We start from the raw sequence: 17,989 nt of genomic DNA, 5'->3' as shown, positions 1-17,989 counted from the left end.
ATAACATATGAGATTTTAATTGGGACCAAAACTGCTGATATTGAAAGTCAATATTTTTTTTCATCACAAACTTTAGCCGATTGGCGAAATTATATTAATGAAGAAATATTAAATTACATTGAATTAAAATCCGAACAAATATTCCTAAGAGCGGAACATATGTGCACTGCCTCACGTGAGGAAGTAAAAGAAAAGTAAAAAAGGTAAGTGAACATATTTTGAATTATTGTGTTTTTAGTGTGTTTCTGGTAGTTTGTATTTTGGTCTGGTTGGCATTTTTGTAGCACAAAAATGGTGTTAATTTCACATAAAATCTGTGACTTTATTGTATACTGAACGGAGGAGATCTGTGACTTATATCCGACTGTGATGTATATTAAAAGTCGGAGGGATAACGGACCGAGCGGCAGCGAGGTCCTGGCGAGCCCGAGGTCTCATAGTACTTTCGTAATGAGACCGAGGCAGGGCCGGCGAGCCGAGGTCTCATTACGAAAGTACTATGAGACCGAGGGCTCGTATCCCGGAGAAACAACGGAAAAAAATTAATGCATTATTTTCATTAAATAATTAATGACATAATTTGAATTTTTTCCTGTTGGCGCTAAAAAAGCATCGCTAAGAACGATGTATGACATATGACGTCATACATAGTTTTCTTGGCGACGCTTTTTTGGCGCCAACAGGAAAAAGTCGCCAAGAGGGGGGTATATCAGATTTGTTCCCAAATAAGTAAACAAGTACATTTGAATCTGAATATTTATTCACTACTGAATGCTTTTTAAAGTAACTATCTGGTTTAGAAACATGAATTAACAAAAGAGTGGTGCTTTGTACGTTAAAGAACCGAAATGCTGCCCAGTTATGTGGATGATTAAATGCACTATTGACACTAAAAGTCAATTTTTGAAGCAATTTTATTGAAACTTAGTAATGACTTCTTCAACCTTTGTCCCCTTAATTATCATTCTGCCTGTTTATAAAAAAATATTAGACATTTAGCGTCATTATATTCCTCTTACTGTGTTTTTACTTTATTTAAATATATATGAGTAAGGCAACTAAAAATAGTCTAGTTTTTTAGGTGTACACATATTTTTTCAATCACAAGTAAGTGCTTCGATGAGGTAGGGACATTCACGTAGAAGTTTTTCAAATGCTCATTTCCAAAAATTGACAAGTTTGAAACAGGATTGTTTGGTTTAAACCACGTTGGTTTAAACCATGGTTTAAATCAATTGTTTTTTTTTTAAACCATGCGGTTTTTTTGGTTTTTAAAAAAAACTCGATTTTACAGGTATACATTGATTTTCCCACACATATTGAAAAATATAAAATTCCATTTATGCTAAGTTCCTAGCTAAGTTGCAGAGATAAATACTAAAATTGCAAAGTTGCGTCTTTAAAATGTATTACAAGCTTTAATCGAAAAAAAATATTAATATATTTTTTATTTCATATATGTGCCATAAAGCAGATTTCAGTCAACTTCCATCATTATGCTTAATTTGAATGATTAGTTAAGATTTACTAAGGATTGAATCTTTTATTGTAGATGCAATTTACAATATTGCTCACTCCTGTTGCAGGGATGTGACATTTTTGCCCATTTATTTGCACTTTCCTGGAATTTTAACTTTGACTTGTAAGGTAATCAACAGTCTAAGTTAATTGTTTGCACCTAAAAATTAAGATTTGTTCTGAGGCGAAACAAATAATATTTTTTGAATCAAATTTTAAAAAAAAGTTTATAACGTTTTTGGCAAAAAAAATTTCTTGAAATAGAATTTGCTACATATTTATTTGTTCTAAAGAGTTTGCATTTAATATTTTTTAAACTTCGATGCTGGATGCAACATGTATGCCAGTAAATAAGCTGTAATTTAAGCCATGTTACACCAATTTTTGTATTTTTGATTTTGTTCTTTGTTTTAGTGATAGTCGATATCTTTTCCAAGTCTTTCCAAAATAGGAAGGGAGTCGAATATAGAGCAGAACTTTTTTTAAAAACTTTGTCAGTACAATAGCAATCGATTTTTTGACTGTTCAATCATGTACTGTTGTACATTTTGCTTTACTTCAAAATTTGCGACATTGTGTATATAAAAATCAACATTATGTAAGATCAGAAAGAAAAAATATGAAAATTGTTCTTTTGAAAAGATTATGCTTAAAAATATAACTTTTACCTTTATTCGATAATTATTCATATTATGTTGGTTTTTATAAAGTTTTTTTTCTTGGATCTTCATTATATTTTATCTTAACCCGCATCACAACCACTTCTTGAAGTATTTCGTATCATAAAGGGTCTATATATACATGCATACTAATATGTTAATCAAATCAAACATTTCAATCAATATTTCCCTGCAGAAAGCTATTTTAATTATTTAATTTAGTTACAAGATTTTGTTCTTATCTCTTTAATTAATCAAGAAATTAGATATAATGTGACTATTGAATAATTGTTAATTACATGGAACCTTAATTACCTTCCGAAAATTGTTTTTCTCGCAAATAGTATTGAAACCAAAATAACCCGGTTTAAACAAAAAAAAAAAAAATTGGTTTAAACAAAAAAACGTTTTTTTTTGAAAAAAATCGGGTTTTTTACCAACACTGGTTTGAAATTCAGTAGTGCTATTCTCTTCATGTAACATCGTCATGAAAAATTTTATGAGGTTATGGAAAAGTCATGGAATTTTTTTATCTGAATGGAATATGAACCCTGATCTTGATGCATTTCATGATTCAGGTGGTGACGTTTCTTGGTTTTTAGTGCTGTTCAACGCGTTGTGAACCAGAGGTGAATTTATTGGAATGCTGGGGGTCATGTTCATGTAGAGGGGGCAGGGTTGGGGTTTTAGTGGAAAAAACTGGTTTTTACCATTGAGAAGAGATGAAATAGAAGGAGTGAAGACTTTCATTCATGAAACGAAGACCCCAATTCACATGATGGATTTTAAAGCAAAGCATTCTGGAAGAAATCAGGTTTCTTTCGCTTGTTTCTCGCAAAACGTACAAACCATTCGTCTTTGTTTTGTCACGTGCATGGGGATTTTTGGGTCAACTTCTGCTAAGCCAATGATTGAACTTGCTCCCTCCATTTTAATTCCTGCTCTAAGTTTTTACCAGGACATAGGAAAATCTATGTTTTTACTGGTAAAAAGAGTGGTAAAATCCTAGGAAAATCTGTTTGCACTTGTTCATTTGCCGGCAGCCAGTGATTTATTATTTTTACCAATAACTTTCTACATCTATTGTAGTTTATAATCATCTATTATTTTGTGTAAATATATTTATTGCATACTAGAAAATAACCATTGGGTCATTGAGCAAGTAATAAGATGAAAGCTATCTCACACACACACACACACACATGAATTTCAGATGTAGATTTCACCCCTCCCCAGATCCATGGTATTGTCACACTTCCAGAATTCATTCTAAATTCACCTGTGGTGTGAACTTTTGACATGTAGATGGAGTCTTTGCACGTTGGGCCATCCTCAATTATTTTAGTGCAATATTTTTCATTGTAATTCATGATCAACAGATAGCACAACTAGTTCTACAAATCCAATTAAGGAAATTGCATGGTACAGATATATTGAACCAATTTTATTTCAGACAATGTTATTCAAACAGTGCTGCATAACTTTCAGAAGTCCGCACCTTTTTTTTTTCAAACGGTTTTCACTAAGATTGGAGCAATAAATTGAATTCCTCTGGTGAAACTTATTTTTAATTCAGGATTATTTGTAGGCAGGGCTGGATTTAGGGGAGGGCAGGTGGGGCTACTGCCCTGGGCCTCCACAACAAAGGGACCCCCACAGTAAAATTTTTACAAAATATCCTACCTTTCACAAGTCGAAAATATCGGATATATACGTATATCAAAATATTCAGATATATATCAAAGTATCAGATATTTTTTCGAAAATATGATGATCTTTTTGAACCCTGATTAGGGGCCTCCACTACTTAATTGCCCTGGGGCCTCCATACTTCCAAATCCGGCCCTGTTTGTAGGTAGTCTCAATATTTTCATGGTGAAGGGAAAAAAAAAGATGTTTAGCATTTTTTAAAACGAAGAACCTGAAGTATGTTGGTTCACTTTTATGAAGACTGTAAAACCAAAACTTTTAGAAGAATTAAAAAAGCAAAACTCTGAGCAACAATGAAGTTGATGAAGACCCAAGTTGCTCTGATTCTTGCAAAAATGTACATGGTTCTGACATAAAGTCGGAGTAAAAGTTGGTCCATTCAATATTTTGTTTAATTTAATATATTATATTTATCTATAAACTTTATGTTTTCCATAAAAGTAAATAAGTTAGTTGCAACATTGGATAACATATTTATCATTAAAATTGTAACAAAAGTTGTTTGCATAATACGAACCAACGTACCCTGGGTATAATGCATGTTTATCCACTTGAAAAGGTTCTGTTAGTAAGTTAATCTAAATAAAAAATGATGAATTGAACATTTTGAAACAAATTTGGGATGATGAGAAATACATGTTGAACTTATGGTAGAAAATCAAACTGCTCTTTTCATTTTTAATAAGATAAAATAGGGAAAGTAATAAAGCAGACAAACTCGCTCTGACCCCTGTAGAATGCTGTCTGTGTTAGCCATATCTGCCTTTTTTTTCTCAAGCAATAACATTTAATTAATTGATAAGCTGTATTTGAGTAATAAAAAAAATTGAAAATTTTGTCTTACAGACTTCAATTTTTTTCTTCTTTTTTTAAGGTTTAAAATTTAAAAATGAAAAAGAAGAAAAACAAACAATTTAGTAACAAGGCTGTTGAAGATGCATCATATGGATCCACTGATGAAGCAGCCTGTAATTTTAGTGATGGATCAATGGTAAAAGACGAGTCAGTTTGTGAAGCTGACTGTGTGTTACAGCTGTCTAAAGTTAGTGTATGTGAAGATAAAAAAGGATGTAAGTGAATGCATTATTTTTTTTCACTACAGTTATTTTGAAAATACCTAGTGATGAAATGTACGCAATATCTGTGGAAAATCAAGATGAAATTTTATTTTATAGTTTTTTTCTTAATGTTGATTTTCTTAAAAAAATACTGTAATTTCAAGTAGATAAACCGCCCTATCGTATACGCCTCACATGCAATAAGTTGGTATCATGCGACGGGACGATCTGTCAAACGGCAGCCCTACAGAGGCTTGTTTGTGCTTATGAGGCCGATGTGACAGGTGCTTCTGCTGACTGTTATGATACGAGCTGCTCATTTGCTCTAGCGGAAATCCCCCCCACTGCCCCCCCCCCCCCAAGCATGTAGAACTATCTTAAATTGTATATTGTTTGCGGAAGTGCCATATAAGATGGCTTTTTGTTTCATGATGGAAACTGCGTTAACTACATATAATAATATCTAAGCCTTGGAGTTCTATTTCAGTTGAGCTCAACTTGGAAATTATGTAGACTTTTTATAAGAAGGTTTACTAGACTAGGTTTACTAGAAAAACTATTAGAAGTTTTTTATTGTTTAATTTTTTAAGTGTGATTATTACAGCATTTAGCATTATCTGAAGCTTTCTGGTGTTAAACTAAGGATCATAGCTAATACCTTTTTTTGAACTTTTAATAGCAAATTCTATTAAATTCTGTCCTAAATACACTGTAGCAACAATGTGTATTTATTTCATTTTGTGACTATTTTGCTTTATGATAATTCTTGAAGAGTACCCAAAAAATTTTTCTTTGCATGAAGTAGTTTTCATGCATTATTAATGCAGAAATCTACCTTCTGAATGTTTTTGCCATCAAATCATGAATGTAATTTTGAATAATAAACTTAAAAGGTCAAAGGTTCTCTGCAGATGATAATTGCTGAAAAAGTAGCTTAACAAACCCAATTTAATCTTTAATTTTTTTTTATACTTTTGACCAGTATAGTTTTTATCATTCACTATTGATGTATGTACATATTATAGTCCATTGTCCAAATGTATAAATATATTTCATTGATAATTATTTCTTGAAATATTTATGAATAAAAAAAATTTTAGTGCAATTTTTTTTTATTGCAAACAGAAAAAAAAATATGTATTGAAACATTTTTTTAAATTTTATATCCACGCAGGCCGGTCATTTCAAAGTTTTCTGGGGCTTGGGGTTGCAATGGGTGAAAACTCAATGCAAATGCACAAACTAACGCAGGTTTAAGGATGTGAGAAATGAAATTTATTGAGAAACCCATTTCATGGTGCAATTTAAGAGCTCTACTAACGTTTATTAATGAATTTTAACATTGCCACTCGATTGGGCGAACATGAGAAACACTTAGAAAGAGGGGGGGGGGGGGATTTCTTCAGATATGCCTCCCTGGAAGATACGCCGCAGATACAAATACAAAAGTGACGACCAGTAACAAGCTCTGGGCCCAGCTAGGCTGGTCCTAGTCAATTTATAACCACCAGTGAAGATCAATGGCCCTCTTAAAACTATCTACTCCCTTGCTCATTACCACCTCTTCCGGTAAGCTGTTCCAAAATTCCACTACCCTGCTAAAATAATAATTTTCCCTAATATCCATGTTAGCCTGAGATTTAAATAGCTTAAAACAATGACCCCTTGTCCTGTTTTCAGTGCTAAACTTTAGCCCTGTAACATCTTTCATTTTAATAAATTTAAACAACTGAATTATGTCCCCTCGGTCTCTTCTTTGCTCTAGACTGCATTTTTAGCATTCTAAGCCTGGAATCGTAGTCTAAATGAGAAAGTACATTTATTAGCCTTGTAACCCACCCTTGAACCCTTTCCAATACATTAATATCTTTCTTAACATAAGTAGACCAAAACTGAACAGCATACTCCAAATACAGGCCTCGGAACTAGTCTCTTTTCTAGCTATTTGTCTCTTTTTTATTTGAGTGTCTCTTAAGCCTCTATTTTCATGATTTAGTCTCTAAAATCTCTTTTTTTTTTCTCCGCGAGTGCTATGAAAATCTTACTTTTAGCCCAGTCAATAAAGGTTTCGTGTCGCAACTAATTTAGGGAAAGCTAAATTTTTGCAGGTTGTTAGTACATAAAGTATACACTAAAAAAATACAAAGTCCCGACCCCCAACCCTCTTGCTTTCCCCCCACCCCCTCCAAAACATTGCCAGAGCAGTACTATGATTATACGCTTTTCGTGTTGCAACTACTTAAGAGAAAGCTGAGTTTTGGCAGGATGTTAGTACATCATCTATTCTTGAAAAAAGTACAAAGTCCCGACCCCCACCACTCTTTCTTCCCCTTTCCCCCCCTCAGAAACACTGCAAGAACAGTACTATGATTGTACGCTTTTCGTGTAGCAATTAAGAGAAAGCTGAATTTTGGCAGGATGTTAGTATGTAATGTATTTTTCAAAAAAGTACTAAGTCCCAATCCCTACCACTCTTTCTTCCCCCCTACGAAACATTGCAAGAGCAGTACTATGATTATGCTCTTTTCGTGTCGCATCTAATTAAGGGAAAGCGGATGTTTTTCAAGATGTTAGTACAAAAAGTATACACTAAAATAAGGCAAAGTCCCGACCCCCACCCCTTTTCCCCACCCCTTCGAAACATTGCAAGAACAGTACTTTGATTATACGCTTTTCGTGTCCCAATTAAGTAGGGGAATGCTAATTTTTTTTCTCAAGATGTTAGTATACAAAGTATACACTAAAAAAACACAAAATCCCTACCCCTATTGCTTCCCCCCCCCCCCCTGCCCCGTCCGAAACATTGCAAGAGCAGTATTATGATTATACGTTTACAGCTAAAACTAATGATGATACCAGAGTATTCCTTTTTTTAATTCACTTCTTACAATATTATAAACCAGTGGTGCACAACCTACGGCCCACGGGTCACATCCGCCCATGAAACTGATTTGTGTGAACCATTGTTTTGCGAAATGTTACAACTCGAAGACTGTTGCAACTGGTTTCTGAAAAACAGGTTGCATTCAACAAAAAAAAAAAGACATCAAGTTATTATAACTACAATTTTTTGTTATAAGTGATCATCTAACAGTTTGTTGGCTTGATCTGAAATATTGTTACAATGCATTCCACTACAGTGTTCACACATAGACGTACCATCGAACCCAGTTTTATGACAGCTACAGTTTGTAACACAGTTGCAAGATATGAGTAGGAGAATTTCACTTGGAGCAGAGGTAATTATCATGATCTTAGGAATCAATCTGTTGCTTGAAATATATTTCAACTGGAAATTTAAAACCTAACCTAGTTTGAATAAAAGTTTGTGAAAAGCAAGTAATCGCAAAAATGTCCCTAAAATCCACTTTTGATTTATCAAAACTTCTCCCAACTTCAGACGTCACTCGTCAACATCTTTTTAAGGTTACCACCAGAGTTTTTAGGGTCAGCACCAGATTCAAACTTGGTTAGGTTTTAAACATCCCCTAGAAGGGGTTGACAATATACTTCATGCAACAGACTGATTCCTAAGTTCATGAAGATTACCTCTGCTTCAAGTGAACTTCTCCAATTAATATCTTGCAATTGAAAACATGTGTTTCAAACTGTATCTGTCGTAAAGCTATGTTCGATTGCACGTCTATGTGTGGACACTAGTGGAATGCACTGTAACAATATTTCGGACCAAACCAACGTAATATTAGAAGATGGCATCTAAGACTAAAAAAATATAACTAAAAGTAATATTTAACATTAATAGTATCTGCTACGAGAAAATAATCTCTGTTAAAATATATTGTTCCTGATTTATTTAAAGCTTAAATAGTTAGTCAAGCATTAGCCTTATTTTGTAGACTATCGAGGATCAGCTTCGCGGGCCGGATGTGGCACCTGGGCCCAGGGCCGATCCTAGGGTGTCGGCCGCCCATGTCCAAAGACCTGATGTGCCGCCCCTCAAGAGTATTTTGCATATTTTGACTAATCCTTTACATCTATATAAATTTTTCTTCAAATTTCTGTACCAAATTCTAATTTAAAAAAGAAAAAACAGAAAAATGATGAACTTATGAAAAGGAAGAAAAGTTTTATAGTAAGAAACTCCTTAGGTACAATTTATATCTTTGAAAAAAGTAATAGATACCGATATTTACTAGTCTTAAAAACGCATTTTATAGTCTGTCTTCTGTGACATCAGAGAAAGGACGGAAGAGGGGGAAACGGGGGGGGGGGGGGATTGCTCCAAGAAAATTGTCGAAATTGGCGTATGAAAAATAGCTTTAGTTAATCTTTGGTTGTGTTCAATTGCAAGGACAAAAGAGTCCGGAATATTCAGGGTGCATGGAAAATTTTTCGAAATTGACGTCAAATATCGCAATTTTAGGAACTTTTTCGAGACTTCAGGTGATAGTAATGTTGGAGTTCTTTCCTAAAATTCTTTCAAAATTGAAATCAGTTTGAAGCTATTTTGTGACTGTAGCGTAGGAAGGATCGACGCTCTTCCCGAAAATTTTCCGAAACTGAAGTTTTAAACAAGCAGTTTTGGGTTACCTTTGTTGATGTTGCTACACTGTAAAAAATCTCGGAAACCTCTCTGAATATACAAAAAAGCTTTCCGTAATAAACAGATTCGTACGCCCTCAGCAGTTTTCTGCTCTTATCAAATACCTTTCCCGTTTAAAAAGAAAGTAAGAGTCGACGCCTGCGCAGCTCACACGGCAATTTTATAGTCCAACACCAAATCCAAACTGAAACTTGTTAAAGCACGCAATGAAAACCAAGAATCTTATTGCGCAAGAAAAAAAATCGGTAATTTTTTTTTTGTCTCAGAGAAAAATTCTTTGGAATAAATAAAATCCTCCTGTCAAATGCATTTTTCTGATCTAAAGCAATAAGTTGTTCTTCTCTCTAGAAAAGTAAGTGGAAGTGATGACTCATGTGCGAAGTAACACTCATCAAGGCCATTAATAGAAGTTCTGTTCCTCGCATGAATTCACTGAAGATAATTTTAAAGTCTTATATTTTCTTGCTAATGTATCGTTATGAGATTGAATTTGAAGCTATGTCACTTATTAAGTGCAACTTCTCGACGCATGCTCGCGGAAGGAATACAAACTGAAATTAAAAACCAAATAACTGCCGAGAGGACGCCATGTAAATTCGTTGCGTCGCATAACTTGTGTAGGTAATTAACTTTTTTCTTGGATACTTTTCTTCTTTCTACCAAATGCATAGGCGGATTTATGGGGGGTCAGAGGGGGCAATGCCCCCCCAGTTTTGGGAGGACTTTAGATAGTAACAACACATCTTCCAAAAATTAAAAAAAAAAATCATTTTTTCGTTTTTGAATAGTTCAGAAGAGCATGGGTGGATTTATGGGGGGGGGGGGCAAAGGGCACAATGCCCCCCAGTTTTGGGAGGAGTTTATATAGTAACAACTTATCTTCCAAAATCTTATAACAAAAAAAATCATGATTTTTTCTTTTTTGAATAGTAAATTAAAGTTTATTTTTTCTTTTAAACTTAAAATAGCCGTTTCTTACAAAGTTTGAACAATACTGTACAACTGTATAATCTACTACTCAATTTCAAAGACTGGAAAGTGCAAATTATTGATAGGTTCTAAAATCCCTGAAAAGAATTGGCGCAGTATAGCCTACAAGGGCTCTTGAGTCAAAAACCCAATCTAACCAACCAAACCTTGAAAATAATTAGACAAGTCTTTAAAACTCCTAAGCAAAGTGTGCTTCAAGTTTATTTCTTATCAAGTGTATAAATTAAGAATTGTTCAAATGGGTAGTATGTTACTCTCTTGATACCTATTCTCTAAATCTGTGCACCATTTCTTTTAAAGTATTAACTTGCATCACAAAGCACTTTTAAAGCGTAAAACTTAGCACTGCGTCACTCTCTTAATAACAGCCCCCTCTCTTTTAAGGTCAATTTAAAAAGGCCAGCATGATTACACACAGTAATGAAAAAGACACATAAAAAAGTAAGGCCTTACTCATGACAGAAAACAGACAAAAACATGGAAGGGGGGAGGGCAATTAAAAATGTTGTTCCAAAAAAAAAATATCCTGCCCCCCCAGGAACTCAGTCCTAAATCCCCCTATGACCAAATGGGTAATTTTTGTAGGCAAAATTTTATTCTGTCATAAAAATCACCTTTTTGGTGACTAAAGCCTGCAAAAGACCACCACCGACGAATAGGTAAGTCGCTTTGCAACTCCATTACTTTAAAGTGATTTAGTTCATATAAATCTCGTTAAAAAAAAACTATTTTCCTCAGTATCATTTTTTCGTTGTGAACTATTGCAATTTGAAAATATTTTACATTACATAGAACACATGTTTAAAGTGCAAGTGTGTCTAGTTTTATTCTGTAAAATTTATGAATTGAAGATTATAAAAAACTTTAAATAAGTGTTATTGTGTACTTTGTTTTTATGTGTTAATCTCAGTTAATATTTGACTGAACATTTATGTATCAAGCATTATGAAATTAAATGTTATAATATGCAAATTGTGAGGTTTGATAGTTCATCTTTAAGGTTGCATGTTTTCATTCTCTTGTAAACAGTGTAGCTAGATTGTATGAAGTAAAAAAAAAAACTATCTCTTGTAATTAGGAACATAGTGCTTCAGTATTGTCTAAATGATGATATCTCTTTAAATATTTGCATTAGCGAAACGCTTTAAATTAGTTAAATGTGTATTAATTTCTTTAACAAATAGATTCATATATGTATATAAAAGTGCCTTCAATTTTTTCGTTTTACGAGCCTCAATTTTACCAAAAGCAAAAAAAAAAAAAAAAAAAAGACTTAATAAAATAAATAATTTTGTATTTTTTCACCATATTAAAGTATTTGACTTATAATTTATATGATACTTTGATTTATAATGTATATGATACTTTCATTTATAATTTATATTATACATGAAATATTATTTATCTCAGCAGAGCTTCATTACCTGCCCTTAAGGGAAAGAAGCTGCAAATATAACAAACAAGAATCATTTCTCAGTAATATATTTTTGTATATATATGAAATACACAAGCAATGAATAGCAATGAGAAAAAGAAAATTAAAAGTAACAATTATTAGAATAAAGTTGAAAGGTTGAATTCGGAGCTCATCAGCCGTGGAAGATTCGATAAATATGGTCAAAAGACCAAAAGATATTAAACTACTTACTAAATAGAGAGTGTTTAAGCTCTAATATAAGCATTACATTGGGCCAAATGCACCACATGCTAAACTATATGCAATAAACAAGAGCTTAAACCTAAAATTTAAAAGTAGGGGTTTTTTACCTCGGCTAAATTAAGAAACAAGTCCCTATAATTTGTCTTCCTCAGGACAGTACCTACTGCATGCATACTAGTTTAATGTAGGACAGTCAGGAGGAATGAGTCAGTGGCAAAAATGGAACATGCCAAAATAAAAAGTAATATTATTTCATGTCATTGTTTTAAAAGTGATCATTTTTTAAAAAACTATGTTATTAATATACAATGTACATATGGGGAGAAGACGAGGGGCATTCACCACGCAGACTGTGCCATTGACATTTACAGGGGGTTGCTTTTTTAAGGGGGGGGGACGCTTTATAGCATTTTATGGGTGCACCATCACTCTTATGGTGGGGGGGGGGAGGATTCTCGTATATATGAAATGGAATAATCATGTAATAGAGTTCAATGTTTTAATAAATAAAATATATATTGCATTTCGCGCACACTGTAAAAATAAAATCAGTAACCTATTTTGAATAAGTATTTATATTTGTGATGAGCTGGAAAAGGGCAAGAACAGAAGAATCAACCCGAATGGTTCCAGCAGGGGGACTTGATGTCATATTTAAATTCATCAATTTCTCTGTTGGTACTTTTCGGTACACTTTGTTCGTCAGAGAAATTGACTTGAGGTGAACGAATTCCAGAACGCGAAGGGTAGGTAAGTCCTGTCAAATTTTATCCGAAGATAAAAGCTATCAAGTTTGATATAAGATATGTTTTTAAGTTCTGCATTAAAAATACAATATGTTGATAGTTTTGTCTTGAAAATATTGAGAGAAAAACTGAAGTTTAAGATTGTTTAACAGACAATCCCCACTTTTCAGAAGGTACCCCCCCCCCCCCTCCAATTCCCCGACGATTTTGTGATTAGGAATGAAACTACTAGATTATTTCATAATTTTTCAAAAATTTATAGCTGTGCATATGTTATGCTGTTAACCATGCTATTTGTCATTAGAAATTCAAAAAAAAAAAATTCACGAATGATTCTAAAATTGCTTGTATTATTGCTCTTAGATATGAAAGAATTGAAACTGATATGGTATGCAATACTATAATAAAGGATTATATTTTAGAAAAAATCACGGAAAAAGGATTCCGAAATTCTCGGAAATGTTTTTGAAAATTGTTTGGAGAATTCCGAAATACTCGGAAACGTTTTCGAAACTTTCATGAACCACAGCTGCACAGAATACTCAGAAACATTTCTGGAAATTACGGAAAGAGGATTCCGAAATACTCAGAAACGTTTCTGAAAATTACAGAAAGAGGATTCTGAAATACTCAGACACGTTTCTGGACATCACAGAAAGAGGATTCCGAAATACTCAGAAATGATTTTGAAAATTTCAGAAAGAGGATTCCGAAATACTCAGACACGTTTCTGGACATTACAGAAAGAGGATTCTGAAATACTCAGAAACGTTTTTGAAACTTTCATGAACCACAGCTGCACGATATACTCAGAAACGTTTCCGGATTTTTTTTACAGTGTAGAAGGAGGGAGACTCAATCGTCTCCCATCAAAAGTTTTCGAAATTGAAGTTCGCAAATTTAAGCTGTCTTTGGTGACGTTAGGGGATCTAGCAGTTTTCCTCCAGTAATTTCTCGGCACTATTGTTTCAAAAACCCATTTTTGGCTATATATTTGAAAACAATAGGGGAAACGGGAAAATATTCCGAATTGAAATATTTTTCAGAATTAAAATCCATTATAGGCTATTTTTTAGAAGGAAGGGTTTTGGGCTCCCAAGCGGATGTTTCTAATTCTCTAAGGGATGTTCCAAGCGCAATTTTATACTATCTTTGGTGACGTTAACGAAACTGGGACGCTTCGGCGGATCTTAACGGATGTTTTTCGATATTAATATCGGAAAAATACAACTATAGACTTTTGTCCACCTCACCTCGACAATTGATGGGTATGCCCTACCGCGGTAAAAAGTTACATAAGCCAAGCAGTTCTCCTCCGAAATTTTTTAGAAATTGAAGTCCCAAAAACGTATTTTAGGCATTGTTTGATAACGATGGGGCTAAGAGCGGGCGGGGGTTCAGTGTGCCCTCAAGAACTGTTTTTTGAAACTGAAGTCAATTTTAGGCTAGTTTAGGCAGGAAGGGTTCTGTGGCTCCTCGGAACCGTCTAAAAACGAAATTTTGAGGTATAGTGATTGCATTGGAGAAAAGGGGGATCCGGGATCCCTCCCCGAAAGTTCTTGAAACTGGTGTTTGAGAAATGTAATTTTAGTTTGTTTTTCAATAAATTAAGTGATAGGGGGTGGGATTAGGGGCCTCACTAAAGACGCTAATTGAGACTGTCTTTGCTAGTAATCGCAAAACGTCCATTGTAAAAATTTCGGAAAAAGAAATCCGAAAAATGTCATTAAGCAATTTTTGATGATAGTAGGAAGGGCTGTCCTCTAAAAACACATTTTGGAGCCAACATTTTTAGGCTACGTTAGATTAAGTTAAGGTGGAAGGGGTGAATCAAAGACTTAATAAATAACTTTAATTGGGAATCACAGGCTTAAGATCAGTGGTTCAACAAGCGAAATTTTCCGAAATTAAAGTCCTTTTGGATCTTCGCCTTGGAGCTTCGTTTAAATTTGCTACCCAGGGCAAGAGCCCTGTCCTCCTACCTGATCTGAAACGGGCAGTTCATTCGGAATTATAATAAGGAAAAATTGCCGTAAAGGGGGGAAATTACAAAATTTTAGTTTGTCATTCATATGTTTGATTCTCAAAATTGTCTCAATTTTCCACTTTCTTTCCATGCATCCACGATTGTTGAACACATAATTTGTTGTTCGAAATGCTTGCGAGAGTATCTAATTAGTATAGATTTTTTTTTTCATAAATAAAATATGTCTTCATTGTTTAAGTCTATAAAAGCTTGGGGGGTAAACATTAATGGCCGCCCTCGGAGCTCCTTTTAGAAGGCACCCTTTCATGCTTCAGGAGGGAGCCATTTCCCCTCCCCTGTATCCATGCCTGATTACCAGTTCTGTCACAAATTTTGCAACCAAATGAAGCATTTGTGTAAAGAATAAGTATTAATGGACAATGAACCAACACAATGTTCCCAAACATTCTATTTTTCTTAAACTATGCTATGCTGTCGGGAAATCGACACTTACTTTGACAACTGAACGTTTAAAATTCATCATATTTATTCGACTTATTATAAGTTATCTAATAAGAAATTCTTGAGGAATTTTTCTTGCTTATAAGAACTACATGATGCGGCCGCCCCTTGCTTTGGCCGTCCTTGTGCGGTGCACACTCTGCACACCTGCTAGGATCGGCCTTGCCTGGACCTTAGGTTGGGCATCACTGGTTTACAATAGTTAGGAGTGAAATAAAAAAAAGGAACATTTCAGTAACATCATAAATTTTCAAGCTGTACGCTTATAATCATAGTACTGAACTGATCAGTGTGCAATGTTTCGCAAGGAGGGGGGGGGGGAAGCAAGAGGGGTTAGGGCCACCAGACTGTCAAGGTTTTAGTGTACACTTTATGTACTAACATCTTGCAGAAATTCAGCTTTATCTTAATTAGTTGTGAAAAGAAAAGCGTACTTCTTACTATAATTTTTCATTATTACTGTCTAGTTTTAGGTTTTTTTACTTCACTTTATCATATAATTTAGTTTTATTGTGTTTTGGGGGCTCATTTTAGCTGTTATTGTATTCTTGAAGTGTTTTTGCATTTTTTGGAGCTAAGCCTAACATGTGGTGATCTCCTGGTTTTTGATCTTGTGTGCTTTATTGGGTGTGTAGCAACTCTGTTTATTTACTGCTGTTTTTAGTATTTATTCTGTGTTTTTTTGCATTTTTATCTTTTTGTTTTGCCTTTTGGAACATATTCACCGAGTAGAAATGGGTGTTATATGCATTATGAAAGAGGTAAAGAGTGGGAAGGGGGACAGGTGGATCTCTTGTGATTTATGTCATATGTTCTGCCTGTATAAGGGGGAAAATGAGTCTGTTTTTGAGGAGGATTATATTTGCACTAAATGTGCTGAACTCTCAGACTTAAGACTTAAGATGCTAGTTTTGGAAGCCCAGTTAGCATTAGGGTGTAGGCCAGTTGTAGAGGGTATAAATGTTCCAGAGATTCAGGGGGAAGTTTCAAATGAGGAGTTAGATTGGGAAACTAAGGGTGTAATTTTGGGGGACTCTATGGTAAGGGAGGTGGGTAACACAGTTGGGAGAGTAAAGCGTAAGGTGGCTAGGTGTTGTTTACCAGGGGCTCGGGTAAAAGACGTTAATATGGTTGCTGAAAAGAAGGGAGTATTGAATAAGGAGGACATGGTTACTTTGTGGGTGGGAGCAAATGATGTAGGCCACAGTAAAAATGAGGAGTTTTCTAGGGAATGGGAATCCCTGTTGGATAAAGCAACCAGCTTTTCGACGAATGTCCAAGTGGTTGGTTTGCTTCCCAGGTATGGAGTGCATAGGAGCTGGCTAAATCAACGTGCGAGGTGTATGAACTTGCTACTGAAGTCAATTTGCGAAAAGCGCAGTATCAGGTTCATTGATGTATGGAGTCATTGTAAACGGGATTGGATTGCTAGGGATGGCCTGCATCTGAGCTCTACAGGGGTCAAAATGGTTAGTGGATTAATTTTAAGGGATTCGGAGTCAAAAAACTAAGTTGGAATGGGGGGCATGGTTCAAGCATCAGGTATCGAGAGAATGAAATTTTTTTGGGTATTGCTAGAAATGGAAATAAAGTGACGAACAAGAGTAGTAATGTTAACAATTGTAATTTAGGAAATTTCATTGTGTTAAATAAAAGCAACTTAGGCATGCTTAAAGTTTTCTATACCAATGCTCGCAGTATTAGGAACAAGATGGATGAATTGAAAAGCATAGTTATGGATGAGAAGTTGGATGTTATTGGAATTACAGAGACATGGGCTACCGAATCTGATGCAGAGTTATTACATATTGCTGGGTATAATTTGTTCAGACAGGATAGAGTAGGTAAAAGAGGTGGTGGGGTTTTATTTTATGTTAGAGACAATTTTATTTGCAATGAATTGGTCATAAATGATAAGCCTACTGATATTGATATGGTTTGGCTGGAGTTGATGAGCAGTAAGGGCAAAAAGCTACGCTTTGGAAACATTTATAGGCCACCTAATTCAAACCAGGGACAAGATGAACAGATGTACCGTATTATTAGTGACATGTCCAGTAAGGGATCCGTTATCATAATGGGGGATTTCAATTTTCCCGGTATTGATTGGAATAATTTTTATCCTGGTAATGGCAAAGAAGAGGAATTTTTAAAAGTAATTGGTGACTGTTTCTTAGATCAAGTTGTAACTCAGGGAACTCGAGAGGAGGCAATTTTGGATCTAGTTTTTTGTGACATAGGTAGTTTTGTTCAGGGGTTGAGTGTAGGGGAGCATATTGGAGATAGTGATCATAACAGCATTAGGTTCCGGGTTAAATTTGAAGTGTGCAAAGATGATAATTTTAGGTTTGTGCCCAATTTCAGAAACACTGATTTTGTTGCACTTAGGCAGAGCTTGAAAGAGGTTTTTTCGTCAGGGTTGGAAAATAGCGACGTAGATCAGCAGTGGACGGAATTTAAGGATAAACTTGCTAAAACCGTTGGGAACTATGTTCCATTTAGGAGAAAAGGTGTTAATACCAAAATTTGGCCCATGTGGTTCTCCAGGGAGACTAAAGAAGCTCTTAATTATAAACAAGCCACTTTTCGTAAGTTT

General features: G+C 34.6%; 1 protein-coding gene across 1 annotated transcript in view; it reads left to right on the top strand.

Moving 5' to 3' along the window:
• Positions 1 to 722: 722 nt before the first annotated feature.
• The window catches only part of LOC129233962 (ribosome biogenesis protein SPATA5-like), a gene marked incomplete at its 3' end in the record, with an annotated part of 57,420 nt that continues 40,153 nt past the window's right edge, over positions 723 to 17,989 (top strand). The window contains exons 1-2 of the mRNA XM_054867873.1: positions 723 to 783; positions 4,762 to 4,957. Coding sequence (XP_054723848.1) covers positions 4,777 to 4,957 — 181 coding nt within the window. The remainder of the gene's footprint in view (positions 784 to 4,761; positions 4,958 to 17,989) is intronic.

The sequence above is a fragment of the Uloborus diversus genome, unplaced genomic scaffold (genome assembly GCF_026930045.1).
Source record: "Uloborus diversus isolate 005 unplaced genomic scaffold, Udiv.v.3.1 scaffold_835, whole genome shotgun sequence".
Lineage (NCBI taxonomy): Eukaryota > Metazoa > Arthropoda > Arachnida > Araneae > Uloboridae > Uloborus > Uloborus diversus.
The sequence above is the reverse complement of the archived record's forward strand: the minus strand, read 5'-3'. Positions and strand labels throughout refer to the sequence as shown.